At 40.6% G+C, this 27,710-nt stretch overlaps 1 protein-coding gene across 3 annotated transcripts in view; it reads right to left on the reverse strand.

The window, feature by feature from the left end:
- GALNT18 (polypeptide N-acetylgalactosaminyltransferase 18) overlaps positions 1 to 26,551 on the reverse strand; it is a 206,812-nt gene extending 180,261 nt beyond the window's left edge. Inside the window, exons 1-2 of one of the 3 annotated variants that reach the window (XM_048307346.1) lie at positions 26,498 to 26,551; positions 25,697 to 25,962 (exon numbers count right to left, since the gene is read on the reverse strand). In XM_048307346.1, the coding sequence (XP_048163303.1) occupies positions 25,697 to 25,931 (235 nt within the window). In that variant the 5' untranslated portion in view covers positions 25,932 to 25,962; positions 26,498 to 26,551. Of the gene's footprint in view, positions 1 to 25,696; positions 25,963 to 26,105; positions 26,411 to 26,497 lie in introns of those variants that run through there. The other 2 variants (XM_048307345.1, XM_048307347.1) reach the window with 2 other exon arrangements.
- Between the last annotated feature and the right edge of the window lie 1,159 nt (positions 26,552 to 27,710).

Below are 27,710 nucleotides of genomic sequence, written 5' to 3' on the forward strand. Positions count from 1 at the left end.
TCAGCAGCTCCTGGTTGCAGTACAAAAGTCAGTAGCTACTGGCACTGCAGTACAGAAGTTACTCTAGTCCTAATTCTTTAATTGTCCTTATTTTAAAAAGATTATTCTGGCTGAATTCAGGGACATTTTAAAACAAAATATTGTTTGATATAAAAAATCTGGAGAGCAGATGCAGTAAGAGTGATGTGCTACACTTCTGTTCACTGTAGATTTTTCACAAATTGCCACAGCAGATCTGTCCCCTAAGATGAGGAGGATGCTCCACTTTCCAGACTCTTTTGCTGAGATTCAGAGTTTACTTTTGATATAGTTAAGATTTGAAGCTGAACTGCAGCTGAGAAAAATCTCCCACTGAGAGATGGATTAGTCCTGGAGGTTTCAATCCTGACTACCCAAAGCAGGAAGCGGAGACTTCCCATTCCCTACTTCAGAGTTGCATCAGGGACAGACTCTCATATCTCAGATCCATTTCCCCACCACACTGGGTTGCTTCCAGAAAGGTCCCAGCTGATGCCATCACAATGGAAAAAATATGTGTACACCTATACATTAACATATTTTGAATAACAAGTCTCAGCACTCACAGGAAAATTTAGAACAATTCCATGGACTAATGTTATACAATACAGAAAACTTAATTTTCCAATTTCCCCCTTCGATTTACTCTGTGGTTCCCAGCTGAAACAAAATTATTTCCTAAGCATTTAAATTCAAGAGAGTTTCACTCTATTGGCTGTAGAGTATGGTTATGTGAAAACACAAATTTTACATGGTGATGACCAGATGTAAGAGGATTTGTAAGGAGACTGAGTGGAACATATATATTCAGAAGTAGATATTTAAATTTAGGGAATTCCAAACTGAAGATCTACTGTACAATTCTTTTTTCCTCCGTTAATTATTCAGAGATACCAGGCAGAACAGTATAATGTCAGCCTTAATTTACATGTGACTTAACATGAACTTATGCTCCCAACTTCAATGTGCGCATATGACAGGAAGGGATCCTCAACTCAAACTTTATACTACCTTGAATTTCTTTCTTCTACTTTACAATTCAAATCACTTCACCTACATTTAACCTGCAATTATTTCTTTTAATTGTTCACTGCTTAATAAATTCAAGATCATTCTGTTTTGAATGTTCATAAATAAAATATTCATGTAGTCTATACAACAGGAAGCATTTGTTAGGTTTAGTGTTGTACAACGTCCCAGTTATACAAAAGGTACTCGTATTTATATGCAAGTTCCTTTTACTTCATGAAAAGAGACTGCTTTAAAACTACAAATTAAAAGATCAGTCTTTGGGGATAGTGATACTTTAATTGCAAGATTTCCAAGACCAGACTGTAAGAAGACCACGTACAAAGACAGGAAAATTCAGGGCTCAAAGAAAACTGTCTTTGCTAAGTCCTGGCTGTTACTAAAGTAAGAGCCTGCAGCCTTAGGTACTCATCTAGATATTGCAGCATGTAGAGATTTAACTGATTTGCACTCTAGTAACACCAAATACTGGCAGACACTAACTGGGGACATTTGTTTTATTACAAGCAAGATTAGAACCCAGGTTTTATTTTTGTGCAGACAGTCTTAGCTGCCAGAAGAAGAGTGCCAATTCAGTTAGTAAGAATAATGGTGACATTTTGCAAACAAATTTCCTTTAAAAAAAAATATACAGTCATACCTTTCTTCCCCTTGACTTCATTAATAATCAATACCATAAAAATATTCACATCTCTCAGGCTTTGAATTATTTCCTTAGAGAAACCACATCCTTCCCAAGCCTGTTCTGGAAATGGGAAGGATTTGATTTTACAGTTTGCCAAAACTGTAGCATCAAAATAAACCTGATTTTCTTAGTTCACACCTTCTTGCAGGTGCAAGCAGGTAGCTTGTTTAATTAAGTGAGGGCTCTGGAAAGGGCAGGGGTTTCAAGCTAGTGCTGTTTTTTGTCTACAGGAGCATTCATTATATTTGAACATCAGTTGGAAACTCAGAATTTGTACTTGTTTTTCAAGCGTTGCTGGGATAGAAATCTCAAGGACTTATCATCCATGAATATCTCCAGGCATTGACAGTTAGCCAGCAGGACTTACTGGAAGGGTGAAGAACAAAAGAAGGAGGAAAAGTGCAGAAGACATTAATCTACAGAAAATTCCACGAGACAAGGTCAGTACATCGGTCATTGTCTGTCTGAGGTGAGAAATTCAATAAAGTCAGAGCCCTGTAAATCTCCTGATGAGTCTTGGTAACATCTTTCATTTCAATAACAACTTTTATGGCTGGCAGAAGGTAAAACACTTTGTGATAAGCAGCTCTTGGAAAGTCTCAGACAACTGCAGTTGCCAGTCTCAAACTAACCAGAAATAGCTGTTGCCTTCAAATGTCTACCCAAATTTGGCAATTCAATAAGATTTTCCTAGAAAAGCCCCAACTGTGCAGATTAATTTCTTAACACAAACTGTTTACTTGTATCAGAATACTCTCAGGACTCCCTGTCACATTTTGGGACAATTTTATTCTGTCATGTATGGCCACATAGGTGAAGAGTGGCTATTCTTCCTTAATGCCATATGCAAAGGGCATAATATATTTCTGGACTAAAAACCTTTCACTACCACTTTCTTCCACCCAGAGCTCAGAAAGAGCCTGTGCTCCTCCAGCTCTGCCAAACCAAGAAATTCAACAAATGCTCCTTATCAAAAGTAGAATTTAAACAATATGGTTCATTCCTAACCGTCATGACGGATCTAATGGCATTAAGAGTTTGGGACACCATGAACTGAACTAATTCTCTGCTGAAGAAAAAAAAATGTCAAAGGCTGAAAACTCACAAAAATTTTAGACTGAACTTTTGATGGCAATCACCTGCTCTGTGGCCACATATAAAAAGCTCATAAAAGAGTCTAAAAATTAATTTGAATTAATTCATTTTGTGATGTCAATAAATTAAATATTCTTATCAAATAATGAATGAATCCTATGACCCGAAAAATCTCCTTTATGATTTCACATACCATATGTTGTTTCACACACAGTTTAAGCACCCTAATTAGTATCTTACATATAATGAGCAGCAACTGTTTAACTCTTTATATGCAACCAGAACTAAGTGGATGGAACCAACCAGCTTTAATTTGCCTGATGCCCCAAATTGTGTCCATTTAACTTCAAGGTGCACCATGTGCCAGAATCTGCTGCTTGCTTGCTTTTTTTTTTTTTTGTCTTGAATCTTCCCTTTTTATGCCTAGCCATTCTAGAAGTAAATAAATATACTGAATAAAATTAATTTGACACAGAAAAAAACTTTAAAAGGTATCCTCAGGGAAATAAGAATAAAAATATGAAAGGTAAGTATTTAATAAAAAAAGCACTGAGGTGAGACCTGCATGACCTTCAGACTCTCTCCTGTCATAAACACATCCAAACCCATAGTGTGACATTGCCAAGGCAGGTAACAAGTTGTGACAACCAGTTGGCAACTGTGCATAACATGATGTTATTCTAAAGCACAGGGCTATTTATATTCATCTTGTCATTACCCAGTACAGCTCATTAGGTTGTTTTGTCTGCTGATGAAAAACAGATATATATCTATGGAACTGCATTAAACCCAGGCTTTCTAAATTGCAGCCTAGCACTGTGGCTACCAGAACCACCCCTCCTGGACTGTACTGATTTTAAATGAGTATTTAAACCCAGCACAGAGAAGCCCAAACTGGCTCTGAAGGGGCTGGTACAGCACAAGGCAAAGCTGGATGTCCAGATGAGGGCAGGTCTGGTTAGTCCAGAGCAGCACAGCCTTTGGTACGACCTACACTGAGCAGAACATGTCCTCAGCTATGTAGGAGGAAATTTATTTTTCACTTGATCTCAAGAGAGCTGGAGACTTTTTAGAGAGTTTTAAACTATGCTATCACAGGGCATCAGTTGCTTCTAGTTCACCTTTGTTTTGTGGGGGGTTATCCTCCTTAAAAACCAATACGCACATTCAAATGCTGGCATATGGCACTGGCTTGAACAACAAATGCCCTTTTGGATCTCCAGTGGGTAAGGGATGACACACAAAATATTAAAACAACCTGAAGAGAGGTTCAGGTTACCCGTGAAACACTTCAACTTTTTTTTTTTTTTTTTACACATCTTGGACTTTAGATAAAGCCTTTAAAAATCAACACGTTCCATAATCTTTACATTACAAATTCCTTCTAACTGGCAGCATTTAAAAGTATTCTTTTTCCTCCCATTTTTATTATTTTCCCTGCTTTCACTTTTTAATGGAATGAATAAATGCTTTAGTGTTTGTGAAAGCCACCAGACCAGTAGCCCCTGAGACCTAAGTCTAATTAAATTGTTTTCAGAGTGTGTGGCTTCCTTTTCCCATTATATAAACAGAGGCTGGCAACCACCCAAATTGCACTGAGGGTACCCATAACAGCCAGCATCCACTTCCCACTGAAGCCAAGGGTCTCAGTCCCTTGTGCTTTCCATTTTCACTTTTCCCATCCTATCAGAGAAGGTAATTTCTTCACCAGGAGAAATTATCCCCTTGCTTTGGGAAGTGTCCTTCAGCTCCAAGCCAGAAAGTGCAGCAGGTCCTGCTGTACCACAGGGAAAAACCTTCCTGTTCTTGTAACTTCCACAATAAAGGACAAAACACAACAAATCCTTCCTGTCCATGACTGCTTCTTTATAATACTGGGATTTTTTTTAAGGTAAGCTGTAACTTAACTGCAAGCTTGTAACAGAGCATGCTGGGGTGACCCTGGCACTACTGTAATACTTTAGGATAAAGAAGAAAAAGGAAAAAAGTGAGAACTTGTGCCTCACACATGATGTGTTATCTGTGTGATGCTGCACTGAAATCTGCACAAAACAAAAGAACCCAGTCTCATATTCCCAGTCCCCAGTGGAAGCAGCAGCCTAAAGGAAAAGCTAGAACTGAATCATTACTATAAATTGGTTTTTAGTACTCATAATAGCTTGTCGCTCAAAATTCCCAGATGGCAGTAGAAATAATTTCCTGAGTTTGTATATATAAATTAATATCTCCAGTCTGCATAGAAACACCTTGTTTGCTTACTAGCATCCTGTCTTATGTATTGGTTTCTGGCTGAGACTCTGCAGCATTGCTGTGCACAACACATGCTAAGTCTACTGTTTTATTTAAATGGGCCTGAGTATCCCAAGTAAAAGGCTCAATACAATGAAGATTTAACCACCAGTGAAATAGGGGATTATTATAGCTGCAACCAGAACAAAGAGCCAGTATGTCAATATATTTATAGATATATATATTCACAAATACAACAGACAATGATATTCATGCTAAAATACTGAGATAAACATCTTGGGACTGCATTTATTGTGCAGTACACTTTATAAATGGCTGATCCAGCCAAACTAAAAGGGCTACAGCACCTCATAAGAGGAGCTAATGTCTAACATGAGACACAACAAAATATTGGTTTAGCAGAGAAGAAAAAACAAGCTTTTTTTGCTTCTAAAAGACATATCTTAAAACTGGCCAACCTCAGTCACATGATTAAATCTATTGATTTCAAGAGATTTAGACTGACAAACCTTTAAAGTGGGGTTGATCTCCTCTGGCAGTAAACACTCACAAAGTGGATATCTACATGTGGGTGAGTCAGCTGAAGCTCCTTTTATAGCAGGGATCTGCATGAGGGTTATTAAGCTTCAGTCCCTCTACTGTTTGTGGAGAGAAGCAGGTGCTTTCATGGAGAAATGTAAAGGCTTCTAGACTGGGTTGAGTTGAGCCTCTTCCCTTACAGGGAGCCTTGACACAAACTTTCCATCAGATAAATCCTTCTCCCACTCTCTGTAATGGTCACAATAGGGAAAGGAAGTGAAAGCCAGAGTGCTGCTCAAGGTTTAAGGCAAAACATTAATACAGTGCAGAGTCCTTTTCTATTATGAACAAAGGCATCTCTGAGCAGAAAGGAAGATAAGCAGAGCTCACACTAGACCTATGAACATCTTTTTTAAAATTATGCACTTTGTGCATGGCTCTGCTCCCTTTCATTCTGCAGAAGACTGTTGCTGCTTCAGAAGAGTTCCTGTAAAGCACTGATTTTAAATGAGCAATTTAAAAATTATCATGCAAGGTAGTTACCCAAGTGAAACAAAATATTTAAATGTTATTGAGACACAAAGTCACCTAAACTGCCAATCAAAATGGTATTAGAATTAATTTGAAACAGTTAAGTTTAAGAATACATTTACTTTAAAAATCAAGGTCTTGGTTTTTCTTTTTTGTTTCTTTGAAAACAATAAATGATTTCTTGACATTTCTATTACTTTTTTCCATCTTCTATGCTTTCATGCAAAATCCAACCATTTAGGGCAGCATTCAGCAGACTTGTGCAAGGAATTAGCAAAAGACACGAGTACATTTAATTGTCACTGGAGTATTATTACAAAACTTTGCTCTAAGGCAGGTTTCAGTCCCTTTCCCTTTTCCAGAAACTTTCAGGAAGAAATGTAAGAGACTACAAACGAACAGGAGACCCTCTGCAACACTGTGACTTCCTCATCTTCCTCTTTCTGGACAACACTGTAAGATATAGAAATTGAGAGAATTACTCAGTTTGCTTACTGATGTTCTTAATTCGACACTTGCCTGCAACAGCAAATCCTCATGAACCTCCTGCACACAAGCAGTAAAAGGGGAAATGTTAAATGCATGTCCTGCCCAGAACACTGCTCTCTGCACTGCTCCCAAGATACGAGCAATGACCCGAGCACACGCATTCAAGGCAGGAGGAGTTCAGTTCAGAAGTCAAGCCCAGGCTAAGCATAGCTTTTAAAATAAATCCTGCTCTTCATCAAGTCAAAGGAAGGAGCAGACTCTTGTCCAGGTTTGTGGATTTGGTGTGGGTTTATTTTTTCCCTTAAGTTGTGATCAACTGAAAAACCTCAGGCAAAATTCTAAAAGTTATCACGGTAGAACTATTGATTCAGTAAATGTAGTAGGAAGAAAGCAAGCTTCTAGTATATGTTTTTCTCTATTTTGTTGTACAAATACATTTGTGGGGAGGTTTTGTTTCCCCCTTCTTCCTCTCAGCTGCACAAGTAAATAAAAATACAGAAAGGCTGCACTGAAATTCTCCCTTAAGATGGTTATTTCAGAAAAATGTTTTTCAAAGTTTACCTTGGACATTTTTGCAAGGGGATAAATACATTTTTCCCAAGGTGAATAACTAACATTTGCCCTCTCCATCTTAACTGGCACACAGGGATATGCTGAACTCATCAATTGGACTGCCATAATAAATTTTAATGTTCTGCACACACATTTTCTTACTCTTGTAAGACTGAGGAAAACAAGAAACAAACTTGCAAGAGGAAAATACTACACCTTCACAACAATCTGTAATACACAGAATAAACCACTTGGGCTTTTCTGTATTCACAAAAACTCAACAGTAACTGCTCTAGCCATAGCTTTCAAAAACTGGTCAAGGAACAGGCTACGGATTGGTCTGGAAAAACAACAGGGTCAGAGTGGAATTAATTTCTATCAAAGTGCATAGTGAAGCAGATTATCCTAGTGTCACTCATGCTGACTAGGGCTTTACTGGCCAAGCCAGTAGGATTGCAGGAGTCATTAGGATTAAGGAAAGAGAAAGTACTATGCAATTCAAAAAATAACAATATTTTGTCTGGAAAACTTCCAGCTCCAATACAAGGGAAAAAAAAAAAACAATTAAGTAACTTCTAGAAGACAGTTGGGATGTTAATCTAAGGCAGCATACATTCTCAAGATCAGAAAAATCAAACATGCAAATCTTGGATGCTTCTATTCTAGACAGTCATTATGAGAAAATCTGTGTGTGGAAGAGGAGATGGATGTACAGAATGTGCATTTCCATTAACTGAACTCCTGTCTCAGTAAAGCCTGTTTATTAAAATACCCAAGCACCTAAAACTCAGTGAGACTTAGGGGTGGGCAGCTTGATTTGGAAGGCTTTTTCTGAACTGTACAGAAGCACTTCTGGAGTATATCTGCAGAACAAAGAGCTGAGCCCCCTGACTTTGTTTGTACCTTAAGGCATACAATAAAGTGAGCAGAAGAATCAATAGCTCGAAACGTTCCATTAGAAGGGAAGTGTTGAGGCCATTAGCACAAGCTTAATGAAATTAAGATATTAACAGAGTAAATGGCAACCCAGCTCTTCTATAGGGTGTACTGCAGCTCTGAGTAAACACCAGCTTAGTCAGGCAAAGGCACAAGGGTCAGTGTTTTAGGGCTCTCAGAGGCAGGGGGAGGAAGGGAAGAGGTTTTGCTTTTAAACACACATTAGAAACTGGAGATTCCTGGAGAGAGATGTATTAATAATTAAGCAGAGCTTCTGGATTGGAAAACCAATCAATAATATACATTGAGATCAGACATTCCTTAAAAAATTGGCAAATGTGGGGTTTCAGAGGTTGTGTATTCACACCTAAGAATTTCTACTTATATCCCTCATATCTGTCATTATTCTATCAAACTAATGCTAAAATCAAGAATTTTTAAACTGCAGTTCCTTACAGTGTTGTGTTTCAAGCTTGTAGTAATTTACAAAATATTCCTAGTTACCTAGCAGAGTTGTCTTTATTGTTCTTCTAGGGAAAGATTTAAGTGATTACACTGGTTGGGGGTTTGGTTTGGTTGTTTGGGGGCTTTTTTGTAATCTATGTGTAAAGAATTTCATGAAAGTGAAATTTTACAAGAAAAACAATCGCCTTCTGTTACTAAGTTGCTAGACAGTTCTTACTAACACATGAATTAAAATGGGTTTTATGGTGAAAGTATCAGCTCACCATAATGAGCAGGAATTCTTGTTCATGTATAGTCCTGCTACAATTCTTAATGGCTTTGGTGCCTCTACAGTGAACTTTCAGACTTCCTTTGGGGAAGTTCTCCTAACAAGGTATAAAACATTTGCTACAGCACTAAATTACATTACAGAAAACCACAGAAAATATATGCTTTACAAAGCAACCATTCTGTAGTCACCAAATGAAATAAGATTTTTTTACAAGTTTCAGTCATTGTCAAGACAATCCATAAGTCTACAAAAGCCTGCTAGCTGAAATTTTGCCAAGGTAATACAAAGTACAGAGCTGACAGTACCAAAAACTGATGGACTATCTGAGTTTCCCTTGCTAGGCCAAACTGCACAATTTTAATTTTTTCTTTCTGAACAGGACATGGTAACCCTGCAAATGTGCCTGCTCTGCCTTGAAACAGCACACAATTTCAAAAAGCTGGATTGAAACTACCTCTGCACCATAAAAATCTGTTCCCCAAAAGAAACACAGCGCCTTTCTTGCACATCTTTATTTCTTCTTTACGAATTTAGAAGTATAAGGTAGTATTCCCTGTGCAGTGCAAAGCAAGAAAAGGAACTTTACCCAAACTAGTGACAGAAACAAACACCACAAGGGCCCCAGTCCAAATGTGTACAAAATTGTCACAAAGTCACCTGGCATTTTACCAAAGCAGTTAGCATATAAATTGAGCCTAAACAAGAGGAGATAAGTATGTCCTCTGACAAAGAAGATTCCCGACAAAAACAGCAAAAGAATTTCCATTATGGAAGAAAAAAATGCACTTATTAAAAATGTAGCAACATTTATCTTCCCGCTGCAAACATTCTTTTAGCCATTCTATTTATTGCAGAGGGCCCCAAACACTGTCAAGTTTCTGTGCTTTGTTTCAGGAAAATATTCATACAGAGGCTGATTACAATATATCCCAAAAACCATTTGCCATGTAAATATAATGACTGATTGAATTTGACAAGCCTCCTTCTAGAAGAGTAAACACTGAAGCTTTTGTTTAGGGCTATTAATCAGCTCAGCAAGCTCAACGTGTCACCTGTGCCAGAATAGAAGAAAAATCATCCCCACCTGCTGGTAGAACAGCCACCAACTATCCAAAGGAGGCAGGACCATTCATTGTAAGAATGACTCTGGATCCCAGCTTCAAACAGGCAGGCTTTCAGCAGACACTCGTCTTTCCTGTACCTGATCATCCCATTAGCAAAAATGATCCTGCTGCAACAGCTGTGGAGGTCCAAATGGAAATCTGCAAACTAAGAACTGCAAATCCACATAGGTGTTATAATTCCCCTCCAGACTGGCTCAGGGGCCTGTATTTGCACCTTAATACAGAATGAAGACAGTGCTCACTACACTGAGACTATCTTATGTCTTGTAAAGCTGACTTTTATTTAAGAATTATTAGAAAACACAGATGTCAGGCAATAATATACTAAAATTCTTAACTGCAACTTGGCCATCAGCAGGTCTTACTGACACTCTTACCTTCTGCTGCTCAGTGGCAAAAAATATTACTGATAATTTGTTTTCAAGTTCAGGTTCCTGTAGAAGGGCAGGTGATTGTGTAAAAATCAACTGGCTAACTGAAGTGGTGAAGTCAGTGCTCTAAAGAATGCAAAAATGCCACCCTCAGCTGTAAAATGCTTATTTCTTATAGGAGGATACCACACATGCTGAGTAAACAGGAAATATCTTCATATAGTGACAGAAATTATCCTCCCTGAACTCAAACAGTGAAACTTTATCTGTCTCATTGGGATGGTGTATATTTTGACATTTCCAAGCTCGTCATAATTAAGCCCAAAACCTGTCAAAAGCACACCCCTTTCCACTGACTAAGGCTCCCAAGCTCTGCAAGTGTGCACCTGCAACCTGGTAATTTTCCATCGAGTTTTCACTTATTTTTACACTCTCTGATCCTTGCAAATGGGACAGCTGGCTCCTGAAACTAAGACTGGAGTGGTGAAGACCCAGCTCAATGTTTCACTGGCCCATTCCCAGAGATGCTGGATTCCAACAGCTGCTGTACTTCCTGGTCACAACCTTTGAAAGCCCATGTGATCCCATCAAGCTGAGCAAAATGGGCAGGCAGCTCAGATGATCTTCTGCACAATATCTGGAAATAGCAAAGTACACTTTCTGTCTCATTTACTAATACTGCTGCTAATTTTGCTGTGTCCCAGTTTCTCACCCATCTGCAATCAGAATTCAGTTTAGCTGATGGAAAAGGAAACACGCCGCAGTTCACACCAGGATGTTACAGTCACGTTAGCAGAATGAATATTCCCATTTCTGCTCAGGAATTCCTCCCAAAAGCTTAGAAAGGACCTAGGACATGATTAAATAAACCAGATCACTGAGCACAAGAGCAGATAATGGCAGTTTTCCTTTGGACTTAGTTCTGGGGTTAATGCAAGTGCTTTTGAAATTTTGCAATATTCAGGAAATTACTAGGAGCAGGTGAGTGTTCTTTCCTATGCACACTGTCTGACAATAAATATTAATAAATGCAGCTTTTCAACTAGCACAAGAGAGTACCTACAGTGTCTCCCTCTACTACCTGGAGGAGACTTCTATGGATATAGTTATTTCCAACATTTTTAACCTCTGATTACGTCAATTTGACTGTGAGATTCCAAAGTTATTAGAAAGGTAGATGGATTGCTTTCTTAATAATTCAGATTCAGAAGTAAAAAAATAGAAAGCTTATTAGACAACCCAGTAGGTATCTGATTCCTCCTTTTAATGCCAACATTATTGGTAATAATTTTAAGCAATTACATAATAACCGAAATGTATTGTGTGAATTCCTCAGAATTTCTATTACCTGGTATTTTACCTCCAGTTCCCTGTGGGAAAATTCTGAGGTATGCCTCAAGCAATTTAATTTTTTTTTCTTGGAAAGGTAACACACATTAAAGGAGATTAAGCAGTGGAGGCTCCAAAATAACTTATAGAAAAAAAAAATTCAAAACATATCTAAGAGACCTATAGAAATGGGACTTAAAAGTTTTTAGAAAACATTTTACTGAAATTCTGCTCCTGTTGCAGCCACGTGTTTTGTCATCATTTCTAATGTGAAGGTTTTTACTCACAGTCTAATGATCGTACTGCACTTTTTGGGTCAGGTAAGAGGCAGTAGCTAAAACAGGTCATAATCCAAAAAAAAACAAACCTATAATCAGGAGCCAATTTAAAACATATATATCAACAAACAAAGTCATTCAAGAAGTTGAAAACACTGAACAACTGGAAACAACTCACATTCAGACCTTGGAGCCTTTGTTACAAGTCTATATGGGGCTCCAAGACTGAGGCATTCAAAGAATGGCATTCTTCAGGAAGTAGAAAGGAGGCATATTGGACAACTGGCTGCTTCCACATTTCTGGAAAACAAGTTATAACATATAGAGAAGGAGACTAAGCCTACCTTCCATGCTTTTTTAGTGAAGTGGATCAAGTTGCTAGAGAAAAATGAATTCTCATTCCCCCTTATGCTATTTTGTATTCTAAGTATTCACTGAAATCTGGCTGCTTACAGAGTTTAGCACAGACCTTTTCAGCAGATACTTAATTTTCAAAAACCTCTTTCAAAGAGATAGGCAGCATGGGATGGGAAACTCCTGCATATTTGTAACAGACATCCCATAGTCTAACTTACCTTTTCCTAACTACTTTTATCTACAAGTTTCCAAAGTCCACCAACTGAAAAATCCTAACTTATTACAACACAGGTGGCACAAGGTTTAAATAGTAAGGTTAGTAAAGGAGGGGGGAAAAAACCCACTCCTAGAAAACAGAAGACATTAATTAAGTTAATTAACGGGGGGGGGGGGGGAAGGGGGAAAGGTCATCATGCTCTTCACTGGCCCTTGAGCCCATCCTGCCACATGGCACTGCTGCAGTGGTTTAAACTATTTAAATTTTCAACCAAATCCTAATTGCTTGACTGCAACCTCCTTTGTATCTCTAGTCAACACATTTTAGTTCACTTTTTGGGTTTGGAGCTGCAAAGGCAAGTTAAAACAAAAACACTGCTAGACATGAGATGACTTGAAAACACACATCCTGCTCAGTGCTGGGCAAAGGAATGTGACCAAAACACCATGTTCAGGTCTCAAATATCAATCACAATAGTCACCTGTAGGAAAATTATGTTTGTCCACTTAAGGGGGGTGCAAGACTTCCCCTTAAGATACTAGAACTGAAAGATGTGAAATGCAAATGTGTAAATTCCTTCAGCCAGGGCCATCTACTCCCAGTGTTACTCCTGCTGTCTGAGGTGACTTCATAAAATTGCATTTTTATTTTTGTTATTTAAAAGACAGCTATTCATTCCAATGAAACAAACAGGACTTCTTAAGGGTATTTTAATATCAGTGAAAAGGGTATCTTGTGTTGAATTGGTCCTTCTAGGTAAATTGCTGGAATAAATCCTGCTTGTTGGATGATAATTGAATGAGCATGGGAAATTTTGACAGTTCCAGGTGTCAAGAAGTTGGGAGAAAATAACATCTGTTCTCATCAAACAGCAGAAAGGCAAGCTCAAAATCACTCTTAATAAATGTGTACCATAAACATTGAACAGAGAGTAAAAGAAATACATTAAAAATATTTTTGAAAGTAAAATTACCCTTTTCTCTTAGCGGAATGTAGCAAAGCTAAACTGCTACATCCTACATTGTGGTTTTCTCTTTTTTTTTCCTGTCACACCTTGCACTGTCACAAGTTGCCATTGTGGCTAAACCACTCCCATTCCCTGCACCCCGTTCATTGTGACAACAGCCAGACAATGCCATGGCACACACCAGCACAAAGAACAGTCTGGCTGCCTGGGGGCTAGCTCAGCACGAGTTTTAAAAATAGACAGGCAGCATTGCTTAATATTTGCCATTGCCTGTAATTTTACACAGTATTTTATGTCACTCCTATAATAATTACATAATCTTTAACACTTGTGAATACTTTGAATCTTCTTTCCCTTCCCTTCTTCATGCTTCAGACCCAGTGGTGTACATGGTGATTAGAAAGAAGTGACTCCACAGATGTGAGGCAAGGAAAAGCTCCCCTACATGATCCTGACCTGGCCTGTGGGTAATCCAGGGCAGAATTCTGGGCAGCAGAGGGGACAGAGAAAGTGAGTCCCTGTGTTTTATACTGCTCTGCACAGATCACTCTGCTCCCTCCCAAGCCCCACAGCTCCTCAGATGTATGAGCTACTGCAGCATGGCCACAACAGCAATTTATGTGAGTCCAATGGAGACAGGATTTTAGAGCAAAAACTTTGAGTAGAATCACACTGAAAACTCAATCCAGGGGCTCTGTGTTACATTCTTTCTGTGGGAAGAATGCAGTCCAAAAAAATCATTTAATATCCGTCAGTATCTCAAGGTTTTTAATGTAAGGAAAAATCTTGTGACAGAACTGCCACTGCCAGGACTTCCTTGTTCTCACTTTCAAATAAAACCCGTGTATCTTGTTTTTTAGTAACAGAAAGGGTATAAATGCACAGTGCCTTCAGAGATTACTTTATTACTTAAAAGTCTGTCTTAACTGGACAGTTAGAATGATAATCCAGTTGCTGGAGAAGCAAATATACAGAATTATCTTCCACTGAATCTGTGCCTACACAGAGAGCATTGAGTAACTCTTTTTCTCTGTTCCTTCTTTTCCTAAGACAGATAAACAAATTTTTTAAGTTACATGGCATTCTTACCTGGCAAAACCAGCCACCAGGTTAAATGCACAAGCTTTTTCTCTCAACCTGCCAAGAAATATTCCCTGTGGTTGACCCAACACTTCAAACATATGTAGAGTTCTTATTCCTGTGAGCATGTCCTCAGCTTCAGGACAGCCACTCACAGCCCAAAAGCTGCTCACACAAAGCTCTTTGTAAGAAACCATAATCAGAAAGACATTGGTGAGTAAAACTAAGCAGAATCAAAAAAATATCACTCTCCATGATCACCCCAGTGTTATATTTACCACCTCATTGTTTTAGCAAAACCTGGGGCTTGGGGATTTCTCTATAACCTACACTTACCCATAGAGTTAGTGACTGCAATCAGGGTATTTCCCTGCTGACAGCCACACACAGCATACCTTGGGCTGAGTGGCTGATTATCCATCAATCTCTGGAAAAGAGATACAGGTGGTAAACATGCAGCCACATGGGACAGTGTTTGCAATGACACTTTTACACCACATATCCTGGTACCTCTCTGCTTTTTTGCCATGGTCAACATCTCTCTCCCCATAGTGTGAAGACAATACCGGTATTTCATCAGGTATTGCAACCTTTTGCCAGACTAAAACAGAAGCTTTTGTTTTCCTCTTCATCTCAGAACACAAACAGAAACAGTCTGAAATATATTTAGACTAAAATTTTTTTTCAAATGTTAATTTTCGGGAATGTTACCAATCCACTTTTAGTAGATGGTTTGCTATTTAATGTCTCTAGGCAGGGAGAAAAGCTTTAATCAATAGAATCAAAAGAAATGCTGAGAAATTACATGCAATTTCACAAAATCAAAGGCATTTCCTACATATTGTCAAGCAGACAAAAACATATTGACATGTTATGCAACGAGCTAAGGAATGTTTCCCACGTTACAACACTGAACTTCCTTTTACGTGTTTTCAAATCTCCAGGTTTCCTCATAATAAGGAATTTTACTCTGTCATAAATTTAGAAATTCTCCAAGAGCAGCTTAATTAAGAAAAAAAGAATCCAGAGCAGAGTGATTAAAATCCTATCCTCTAGAGCTGGCAGTTGCCACATAAAAAGCTTTTACCTCTGCTTACTTCTAACAAGAAATCAATAGTGTGGCTCCCCATTCACTCTGGGGCCCAGTATTCCACCTGCATCTGCAATCATCCAGGAAAAGAGACAAAATGGGCAGGGATCAGCCTAGCCACCAGCTATTACTCAGTTACTGCAGACAGCACTGACAACAGTCTGAAAACCTGATTCCAACACACCTCAGGCAATACTTCCATCCTTGCGCTTCCAGGCTCCAGGAGCCTGCTCCTGCTGCCACCACACTGAGATATTTTGCAAACACACTCCCATGTGCTCTAACCAAGCTCTTGCTTTGGTGCTTGCACTACCATTTACAGACTCTTACATGTAAGCCCCTGTCAACCAACGGTGAAGCCCCTTCCTACCTTCCAGACAAGACATATGGATCCTTAGCTTAACCATATTTTTATAGAGAGATTTCATATAGAAAATATTTTAGATATATTTAATATTTCTATATTCATCTGCATGCAAAATTTTATCTCAGTACTTAAATGAGAGTAGTAGAATCAGCACTGTGAAGGTGCTTTAAACAAATTTTATGTCTTTTTATGTAAGAAAGACATAAGCTGTGCTGAAAACTCGTGTGTCGATGGAATTGCACTTTTAGGAAGTATAACAATAAATCAATGGGATTTAGAAATAGAAATTTATTTAGATTTAGATATAGAAATTTAACTATTTCTATACCAAAAGCATTCCTGTTACAATGGCAGCAAGTGGGAATGATGTATCCAAACATGAGTCTGCTGTTGCCACTTTGTTACAGCTTTTTCTGCTCCTGCTGCTTTTAGTGCCTAAATTCACCAGTCTTCTTGCCATTCTGTACAGCTTTACACATCCCTTTGGAACTTGTGTTTGGGTTTTTTTTATTGTTGGTTAGTTTGGTTTATGTCTAACAGTTTTAAATTAAGTTTAAACTTGTACAGCTTTACAGGCACATGAAAACATTAGCTAAACAGAAGCTTGAAATACCTCATTTAGTTACATCTAAGTTTAATGATGTCATAATCCTTTATGGCTGACATCATGTCGTAAAGTCACAGAGTTCTAACTAAAAAACCAGGATCAAAACAACAACAACACACAATTATAATATTGGAGACCAAGAGCATCACAATTTTGGTTCCAGGCCCAGTATTTTGCTTATGATAGTCTGACTGTATGCAAAAAAAATATTTCTTACTTCATTAAAGGTGCTACACATGTTTTAAAAGATCCATATAAACTAAATCAAATAGATTGAAGTCTTCAGTTTTTGAATGCTAGATTTGGGGTTAATTAACAAGCAAATATTTGTAGCAATCTACCAGATGTGAAACTGGTTTTGATGCAACAGGAAAGCAAAAGGCTTTCAGAAGAGAATCAAAAATGGTGCATCGCCTCTTTCCACTCCATGGAAACTCACTAGCACCAGTTTCACTAACACCAGTGGAGACTCCATAGTTTCCACTCAATAACTGCAATTTCATATCAACTAAAAAAAGATAAAACATTCAGGTATTCTTGTGCAGACTGTAGCTTTTGCTGTACTTTTCTCCTCCTTGACCCTCCTCGTCCTCCAAACTGTTAAATGTGAACACGTTTTCTAATCAGAAATTCCACAGAAATTACAGCATACTACTCCCACACCCTTTGCTTGAACAACTTAAAATATTCCTGTTAGCACAAGTAGAAGAGGGAAAGGCTGACATAATATGATCATTCCATATACAGCTGGCAAAATTATAAATACCTCAGAGAAAAAAAAATACATACAACAATGTTATTTTAAAAATGATTCTGTGCTCAGTTCTGCAAGCCCTTTTTATTCTGTGCACAGAGAAATCCCAAAAGACGTTTTCTCCAACCATAATTTCATTGCAATGATAATCCTGTAATGGATGAGTACAGACTCACTGAGTCTGCAGTGCTTGAAAAGTTTATCTGACAGTTTTACTTTTACCTCCAGCATGCCAAATCTTCTTGCAAAGCCTCTGGCAAGTCATGACTTGACGCAGAAAGAAAAGCTTCAAAGGAATTTGAATCCACCATGAAAGCAGGGACAGGTAATTCTCTGCATTAGTTGGATGATTCATGAAAGAGATCTTTAGCTAGATTCAGATTACATATGAGGAAGTCTAAAAATCTATATTATCTCCCTAAAATGAAGACTAGAATGATCATTTATCTATGAAGAAAAAAAACCCCAGAAATACTTTTTCTTATACTCTTCAGAAAGCTGCTTACAGAAATCCTATATTCTCAGAGATCACCTGTGACAGCTCTAATAAAAGGAAAATTCAAACATTCACATTTAAAATACAGCGCTTGATTTAGGAGATAGGAAATGTCAAAACCAAAACTACAACAGGATTTCCACACCCCTACTGACATTACTAACAGAAGGTCACTGAGCTCCTGAATTTTCAGTATACAAGCAGAAATTTAGGCAATTATGTGGTATTTAGGATGTGCTAATTGTAACATGCATGTTGGGAGAGCTCTCTAATCTCATACTTCAGGGTTCATGTCAGCCTCAAATTTGTGTCAGTGGACAACAGATGTGGCTGCTGCACCCCACCACCACTTGGCTGCTGCAGGACTCACACACTCCCTGGGCTCTTCCTGTGAGAGAAGGGACCTTGGGTCTGATTCTTGTGAGCAACTCCAGCAGCCAGTCAAAGCTGCCACTAACAGTCTCTAAAAATGGGGCCATATCAGTTCTCTCTGTCCCCCTCCTCTGCCCTGCTCCTGCAGACCTCATCCATGGAAATGAAGGTCTCCGAGTCAGGGGCTGCACTACACATTCATATGGCACTGATCACAGGACAGCTGGGATTCCTGCCAGCTGCCACAGCGCTGTTGTCATAGAAATAAGACATTTTAAAAATCTCATGTGTTTAAAACACAATCTAAGTAGCAAATATAGTAAGAATCCCTCACAGACTTGAGAAGACAAATTGACATTTTAAAGGCAGAGCACTTCAAAGTAGCAGCTTGGACCTTCCACCTTCATATTCTAAAACAGAAATTGGAATATTCTTGTTTGTTAATTTTCAAAGCCAAGTAAAGGAGATGCTGGAGAGCTGTAATAATGACCATCACAGTTTCAGCTCCTAAACATCTCTGCCTTTCCCTCAGAAAACGGAGGATATCAGGTTAAAAACAGCACCTTAGTTACAAAACACCAGTTGAGCAGGGAAAATTTGTGGAGAAAACAGGAACAAAATGTTGTTGCACAGAGAACACACCTGCATTGCACAACTGGAGAATAGATTCAGGTGTAGATAAGAGCAGCATGAAGTCAAAGCATTAAGTTTCACATACCTGAGAATTTCAGTGTCTGTCCAGAGTATTTGTCCACACTAATCCAACAGCTTGTTACTGAGCTGTTTATCAAGTTACTAAAATGAAGGAGCCCTGCAGTTTCTCAAGAGGCTACAGAGAGCACTGGAAGGCCAAGGGCAGCACAGAAAGATACCTCCAGAGATGGTTAAAGGAAAACAGTATAGCAGATGAATGAAGAAGGATTTGCCTCAGAGGAATGAAGTTAGTTTTCACAATACGTAGTTTTCACTTTTGCATTAGACAGAAATTAAACTTCATTAGTTTTGTTAATTGTGGACCAGTAAATTCCTTCACTGCTCTGGACTCAGGGACACTCCTAAGACACCACAGTGCCCAGGGTCTGATCTCCGGGCCAAGTGTGGCTGACAACATAATCTTATGGCTGCAAGAAATGAGGACAGCCATTAACCAGCTACAGAAGATTCATGTCCCATTGTGTCCCTTTCCACACTCCATACATTAATAGCTGATGATCGAGTTCCTGGCCTGTTCCAATGACAAGCAAGGATCCCCCATCACCCTCAGGAGGCAGCTAAGCCCTAAGCCCTCTTCACAACTGCCACCGCTGTCTCAAGATCTGAGCCAAATCTGAGCTTTTTTAAATCACCACAGATTTTCTTTACACATCATGTCTCTACCATCCAGAGGGGTAATATCAACCTATCCCATCTCACCACAGCTTATGTACACTTTCACAGTGTAACACTGATGACAGGACCTTTCTGTTGAACGCAGAATTTCAGTAAACTGCTTCTGTGTATTGTCACAGGCAGGGGAGCAATGTCAGGTGGAGAAAGGCAAAATCTGCCTCACGAGATGCCATGAGAGAGAGAGAGCCCAGGACCAAGCTGATCCCACACGTTACACACAACTCCCAGCAGCTGTGCATAGGTCTTGCTTTATGTTTCATTTCAGATGTATTTACCTCTATTCTGGTCATACAGATAAAAATCACTCGTTAGTACTAAAATAGGCATAACAAGCTGGCAGGAAAGACCTCAGCTGGAACTCCTGCACAGCTGCAGGCTGCTTGTGCCAGCCTAAGCAACATTGCCCAAAGTGACACCTGAGTGGCACAAATGAAGCACTGAGTGCAGGACCTGAAGCAGAACAGCTCTCTCCATCTCTGCTCAGCCCATACATCATCTGCTCAAACATTGCACTAAAAACCCCCCTCCTTCCACTGAGGCTGTGCCATTGTGCAGAGATAACATATGTCAACAAAAATGAACTTTTTCAGAGAAAAAGGCAAACTTTTCTAGCTTAGCAATGAGGGAAGTTGTGGAGGGCATGGAAGTCGCAGCTCTGCTCCTGATTCATTTTTTTAACCTTCTGTTGAAGACTTTCATGTGAACTACAGAAATTGTCATGATTGAAGGAAACGGAATCCAGGTCAATTCCCTTCCCAACTACAAAGCTATCATTCACTCTCACTCAGTAGCCAAATGAAACTTTTCTTCTTTCTCTCAAAAGAACCAATCTCAAATAAATCTGTCATGCCATTCCCATTGTATACACCTGAAGAAACAGAACAATCAGGAAAATGGAAAATAAAAAAAACCCCAGAAACCTCATTCTGAAGAAAACAACTTTAATCATGGAAAGGAATCATTCAATATCCAGTAATGAAATCCAGTTACCTTAATAAGGCCAAACTACCACTCCTCAGTTTTGCCCACTGCATCCTAACCCCAGTGACGTAAATCCTCAGTGGAAGAGGCACCAAGAATATAATTAGAAGGGAGCTAAAGATATTAAAAGCACAAAAAGGTTAATTTTAATAATAGTAATAATATACTATCGAGTTGTAGTCAACATAATCAACAACATTAAGTCTTCAGTAGATTGTCCTTGAAATACCTGCACCTCCAGTATTGCTTGAAAATTTACAGCAAATTAAGTCTTCCAGTTGAAATAACTGTATTAAGGTTTCTTTAGTGCACTCATCCCTAAGCATGGCAGAACATGAAAGTTAAATTCCAATTAATCTGCACTGACATGCAGCCATCTAGAATGACTTGAGAAGTCACAGCCTATAGAGAAAAAATAATGGGATTAATCCCGCCTGTCTTACATCTGCAAGGAGTTGCTTCCATTGTAATTAGCTACATTGGGACAGCAGATCTCTCTGCTTGCACAGAGACAGGGAATACAGAGCCCTCTGCAGTGGAGCAAGAGCTGAGTGCTCCCAGGGCTGCTGCCTGGTGCTCATTTGTTTCTCAGTAGAATAAATATGCTGCAGTGAGTGATAAACATGCCTAATTGCTTTTGAGCTTGAGGGAAATAAGCTGGGAGGATTTAGTCATTAATTATTCCCAAAAGGAAAGTAACTCAGGAGTAAGAGACATGGTGGAGTGGCCATTTGAATCCTATTGAGCTGACTTTACAGAACCCAGCTAGGGTTAGTTAGCCAGGCTGCAAAAGACAGAAGACATTCTTCTTTGTTTGAGATCAAGAAATAAAGGGTAAATAACAAACACAACATTTACTTACTCAAACCTTTCCCAGGCTAAAATGAAGAATGTGGCTTGACCTAGCTCCCAAGCTCAAAATACGCAGTTTCTGAAAGCAAATAAATTCACCCTAACACCTGACACAGGTACTGAGTGAATCACACACTGGAGACCTCCCTGTGCCCCAGCTGACCACAGAGGGTGATCAGATATCCAACTGTGGGATAGCTAATATTAGCTCAAGTAAATCCACACAGGAAATCATTCTAAGCAGGAGAATGAAAGATAATGTAAACAACTCTTCTCTCACAAATTTTCCCAAGCAAGTCCACACAGTGTCTGATATTCCACTGATAAGATCAGGATGCAGCAGGTTGCAAGGATGGATGACCAAAATCCCAGCTGGACACAGATGTCTTAGTAACCATCCATCGACCTCAACTAAGAATTCAGCTAGTCCAGAAATGAACTGTGTGCTACAACTTCAATTTAGATCTAGTCTTTGTCTTAACTGTTTAGTAATTCTGTCTAGGTCCAAGGGGTTGAGAGGAAGAATGGGGCGGGGGCAAGAAGCAAGTTCATGACATAGATTTCATAGCCTATAATCTTTTAAGATAATTCTGGAACACAAACATCATCTGATTAAAACTAGGAAGGCTGAAAAATACTAAAATGACATTGCATAATAAGACAGACAGGATGATGTGCAGAGGTGTTTTGAGTGATATAGGTTTAATCACAGCTTAGCTTTTCAAGGAAAATGAAACTATGGGCTATGATGGCCTAAAGTGAGGCTACAGAAACCAATATATTCCTCCCTTTTTGCTAGTTTTTTTCACATTGTCACTGATACAAACTACGTATCAGATTGAGAGCAGCCTGCCCACTCACCTGATCTTCCAACTGCACATATGACTTAGGGCAAGTTTTTGGTGTCAGAGCCAATGCATGATGCATTATTAAGATGAAGGATAAGTCATGATCTGTCTGAAGCACTCTTGAATTGTTTTTAATAAAGTGAGAGTGTTTGGGGGTTTTTGAGCCAGTTTGGTGCTTGGGAACTCAACAGAACACAGTTTTTTCTCTCATTTGACACTCGTTAACCTTAGCCCTCTAAAGCATACTTTCTGGGAATAAAGCTCAGTGCTACTACACAGTCCATGTGCCACACACCTTTGTCAGGCATGGAAGGGCTGCACTTTGCATCAAGCTACCCATCTGGTCTTTTACTCAGTTTCTTTCAAACACATACACACAATTAATCTCAAAAAAGACACCATCCTGTTTGCAAACTCAAAAGGAGGTGGGAACTAAAAGTTTCTCTCAGTGGGCTGCCCGCTAGCATGGAGCATGTGCCTCCGACTGAAGATTTGGGCTGGAGGGGAGGAGAATCTCCTTGGTACTGAATGCTGGGGAGCACTCAGACGTAATTAACATCACAATGCCACAACACACTGCCACAGAAAATCCTGCAGGTCGTTATCATTGCAAAAAGGTAAAGTCATTTCACCAAAACTGTGTTGTGAGCTGTGTCTGGCCACAAGCCAAGAATTCAGGATTCCCAGGCTTCAGACAGCTCAAGTTTCAGCATTGAGCTTTAGCTCCGCAAGATTCTTCTTTCTGTGGCCTGGGATTTCCCTGTCCATACCGTTCTTTCCAAACACAAGGCATGCAGGCTTTGATTCCCTCTGAACCTCTCTTACCTGGAAATCTCTTTTCAGTCTGACACTTTTCTTGCCATGAAAATATCTTTTTAAAAATACATACTTTAAAAGGGGTTTTATATGAAGGCGCGTCTCATTTCTAGGACACTTGATAAAATATTACAAGATTGCAATTTATATGCTAAAGGAATTCCCAGATGGCATCTAATCAAACAATTCAATGAGAAAGCAAATTAAAATGAAATATTAGCGCAACCCCATGTGTAAAATGCAGCAGCTAAAGCTCTCTGGCATTTGCAGGATAGCCTATGGAATGTAATTCTATTACCCGTGCTAATTTCATGCCTGTTCAGCACTGCAGAACATCTGAGCTATTGAGACCTCTCTCCAACACCAAAAAGAAGTGGTCCAAGGAAAAAGTTTATTAGCAAGCTACAGATAACCCTTATAACCATGTCTAGAACCATTACAGCAGCTGGTTTACTCAATTTCTGGCAAGAACTCTCAAATGTGTAATTTCTTAAAGCTGACCTTCAAGTTCAAATCAAACCCAATCAAGCTTGGGATATTTCTTTCAGTAACTCCAGTGAGTTTTGTGCCCTGACCCAGAATTCACAGCATCTCATAATTCTAAGCAAAATCTGATTAAGGTAACATCCTATTCTGCAGTATCTGCCACGGGAATTTCTGTGAGAACCCCCATTATAATTATTTGGCAAATAAAAGTACAGAAAATCCACTTTGAGCTAAGGATCTGTGATTTTTATTTTATTTCTTTAAGACTAAGTAGTTTCAATAAGGCATGAGAAGCTTGTAAAGCTTTTTTTTACCCCTACTATTTTAGTATTTATCACCAAACTGTTCACTTAGTTAATTTTGAAAGACCCTCTTCAACTTCAAAACGAGCACTGTTTAAGGAAAAAACCATCTTATTTGGCTTATGGATAGTCACCAAAAAAAAAAAAAGCTTTTGCTCTAATCCCTGTTATACTCTCTCCTGGTTTAAGTGTACCTTTCCTCTGCTCCTCTGAGGACTACTTACCAAAGGCACCAATGTGGTTAGTTTCCTTGAAAAGAAACAAGGCTGTTTGAGTTTCACACCAACAAACCTGAAGGAGTTATGCTCCAGCCTCATAAGGGAAGTCAATTAACTTTGTGTATCTCACTCTTAGCCAGAGCCTTTTGAAAAATCCCTGCCTTCATATATGCTTCCACAGTGCACTCCACTGGCACACAGACAAGAATACATTTCCTTTTAAAAATCCATTTCAGGAATCAAGAAAAACTTAAGGTCTGCATGATAGAACTTAAAACTTAAAGAAGCTGCTATAACCCATTCTCCAGGGAAGAAAGGGGAAAAAACATTATAAAAAGCAGCATTTTACTCCTTTAAGCAAGATGACAAGACTACCTGAGAAAAGAGTCTATATACAAAATGAATGATGATATGCCATATTTAAAAAGATATTAACACAAGTCAAAGCAAAGTAGCTGGGTTTTAATAGCACTACAAAGTCATGTGTATTGACCAGCAGGGAAGCCCAGCTCATAAGGGATTACCCACCCTGCTCTCTCCACTGGCTTCATATTCCCAGACGACCAGTTGGTCACAGCTGGAAGTGAGCAAGATTTTTTGCACTGGTGATAGGTGTCCTTCACCACATGGTCTACTCTTCTTTTTCAGATTTAGGAGAGACTAACTGGGGTTTGAGCATTCAGTGGAGGTTATGCAGAAGCAGAGAAAGATGGTCCCTCTAGATTTTGTACAGGCTCTCACCTACCCTCAAGCCTCCTTACCATCCAATTCACTTGGCAGGCTGAGAGAGTGACACTATAATGCCATGCAGATGATGAAAATATAAAGGAAGACACTAAAGATCCCTCAGTAAAGCAAAAGTCATGTAAAATCCCAAACTCACAGGAAATAATCTTATTCTCTCCCACTGTTTGCCCACTTCAACCCTTCTCCCAGAGCACCCATTAAAAGGAGATCAAATTAAAAGGCATTACACAAAGAGATTGCCCCAGTTATAATCCCAAGAGGCTCCCGGCAATACAGCAGCACTAAGGGAAAAGCTTCATCACCCCAAGGAACACAGAGACTCAGCACGGATTAGCAGAGTCAGGCTTAAAGGGGGAAGAGAACAAGAATTCCACTCGCAGCAGCCCATTTTGAAAAATAACAAATAGAAATTAAAAAAAAAAAAAGAAAAAAAATACAACAACAGCACGACGGGAAGCGGGTCTTGGCGCCGAGCCCTCCCCGCGCACCCCTACTTGAGGAAGGCAGAGGCAGGCAGGGAGCTGAGGTTTGTTCCAGCCCCAGGCCGAGCCCCGCGGGTGGGGGCGGCTCCCGCAGGTCCCCCCCGCCTCCGCCGCTCCCCGGTCGGGCTCCGGGAGGGCTCCCCCGGCGATCCCGCACGCCCCGCGCAGCGCCGGCTCTTCCGGGCTGGCGATGGCTCAGCCGATCGCCACAGACGCGACAGACACACGCACACACGGCCGACACAGAGGAGGGGATGGAGGCTGCACACGGCAAGCGGCGGGCGGAGAGGGGAGAGGAGGGCGAGCAAGCGGGGGTGAGGTGGTACCTTGGATGTGCTGCTTGATGACATTCTCCAAATGGTCCAGCCTTTCTATAATCCTTAAAGTGTCCCCTTTGTCTTCTTCTAACTTTTTTTCTGAGATCGGCTCCTGCACTTTCACATAAACACTGGCAATGTAGTTGGTCACCCAGCCCACGTACAACAGGCAGACGATGTTAGTCATTCCACTCAAAATCACGCAAGTGGACACTAAAGTTTTGGTTTTCCTGGTGCACACCATCCTGAGATCCCTCCATATAGCTCCAAAAATCCTGTGATCCAGAAAACAAAAATAATCTGCGATGAAAAGAAATCCTTTTCCCCCCTTTCCCCGAAACGGAGACCACTCCGAAGTCAGTAAATTTCCATGCAAAAAGTTCTCTAATCCACAGAATAAAAAATACTTGTCGCCTACCTAGAAGGAGAAGTGGGGGCGGGGAGGGCTGATAATTAGAATCCTGGCTTTGAGTACATGAAAATAGCTGAAACTTTGCGATGGCAGTGCCGACAGCAGACAGCGAGGCGTGCCAGCCGCCCGGCTGCCCGCTGCCTTCAGGCACCGCCCCCCGCCCCGGGCATCACGGACGCCGGCAGCCCAGCGCCCGAGCGCGGCAAACTTTCTTCCCTCCGACGCCGCTTCCCATCGCAACCGGCCGCGGCTCCAGCCTCAGCCCTGGGGAGCAGGCTGCCGGGGAGCGAGACTCGCCCCCCGCCGACTGGCAGCGCCCGGCTCCAATGGGGAGCGGCGCTGGCGCGGGGGCCGCTCCCAGCGCCGGGCCGGCGGGGCGGGCGTGCGGCGGGACCCACCTGCTCCTCGCTCGCACACGGGGCCGCGCCGGGGCCCCTCCGCCGCGCTGCCGCCGGGGCGGGGGCCGGGCCGGCGCCTCCCTCCTTCCCGCCCTCCTGCCGCTCCCCGGGCTGCCTGCGAAGGATCCCCAGCCGGGAGAGGCTGCCGTTCGCTGTGCGGCGGGGCTGGGAGAGCAGCGGTGTCGCCGCTCGCACCCGGAGGCGTCCATTTGCCTGAGCGGTGAAACCGGGGCCGTGCCTTGGGCTCAGCGGAGCTCTCGGCTCCCTGCGACCACGCGCTGCTGCGATGCGTTTGGCTTTGAGCCTCTTGGCGTGCCCGCTGCCGCCGAGGCTGGACTGGGAATACCGAATGGTTGCTCGCATCCACAGCAGCGAGCCCCGTATCCATCCGGTCGTCGCTTCCCCCACCTCCACAGGGACACGCTTTATCTGAGAACATCCAGAATTAGCTTCAGTATCAGGGGCAGGATCAGTAACTCACAATTTAGTTCAGGATACCCATGCTGCTTTCCTCTCTTCACCTCATATTTCACAGTACTTTTGAAAACACATAAAGGCAAATTCCTCTCAATATGAAATCTCACTGATTTGAGAGAAGGCACATGATGAATCTTTTCCATTGCTATTAAATAGGGACTTTTGTACTATATGAGATCATTTTCTTTTGACAGTCTCGAGACAGAAATGTAACCAGCATATCCAGTATTAGAAACAATGAGGCACGTGTTAATTAACATTCTAAAATTATTTTAAATACTTATCCAATGAAAGCGAGAGTGTCAAATGTTGTGGATTGACTGCAGTCTGTAGTCATGCTCCAGAACTGATCGTGCCTCCAGGGCTTGCCTGTGTGCAGAAAGCCCAGCAGGTACCAGGACTTACTACTCTGAAGCATAAACATGTGAATGTTCAAACCCTTCAACAACTCCAATGTACAGCTTGGAGTTGTTGTTTTCAAACTAATTGCAAGCAAGACCCAGTATTCAAGAGAGAAGGCAGGCAGCTGTCCTGCCAAAAGGCAGAACGACTTCTTCCTTTCCATCAGTTGTTACTCCATAGAAACAGTAAAAATGACGAATACTCACACATACAAACCAGCACCAACAGAAGCTGCAGTCAACCCTGCCAATAAAGCTGAAAAAACAAACTGCCCCCTCAGTCTTCTGAGCCTCTCTGAAAACTAACTAAAATTTTGGCCAGTTTAAAAGTACTT

This window comes from Corvus hawaiiensis, chromosome 6 (genome assembly GCF_020740725.1).
Source record: "Corvus hawaiiensis isolate bCorHaw1 chromosome 6, bCorHaw1.pri.cur, whole genome shotgun sequence".
NCBI classification, from domain to species: Eukaryota; Metazoa; Chordata; class Aves; order Passeriformes; family Corvidae; genus Corvus; species Corvus hawaiiensis.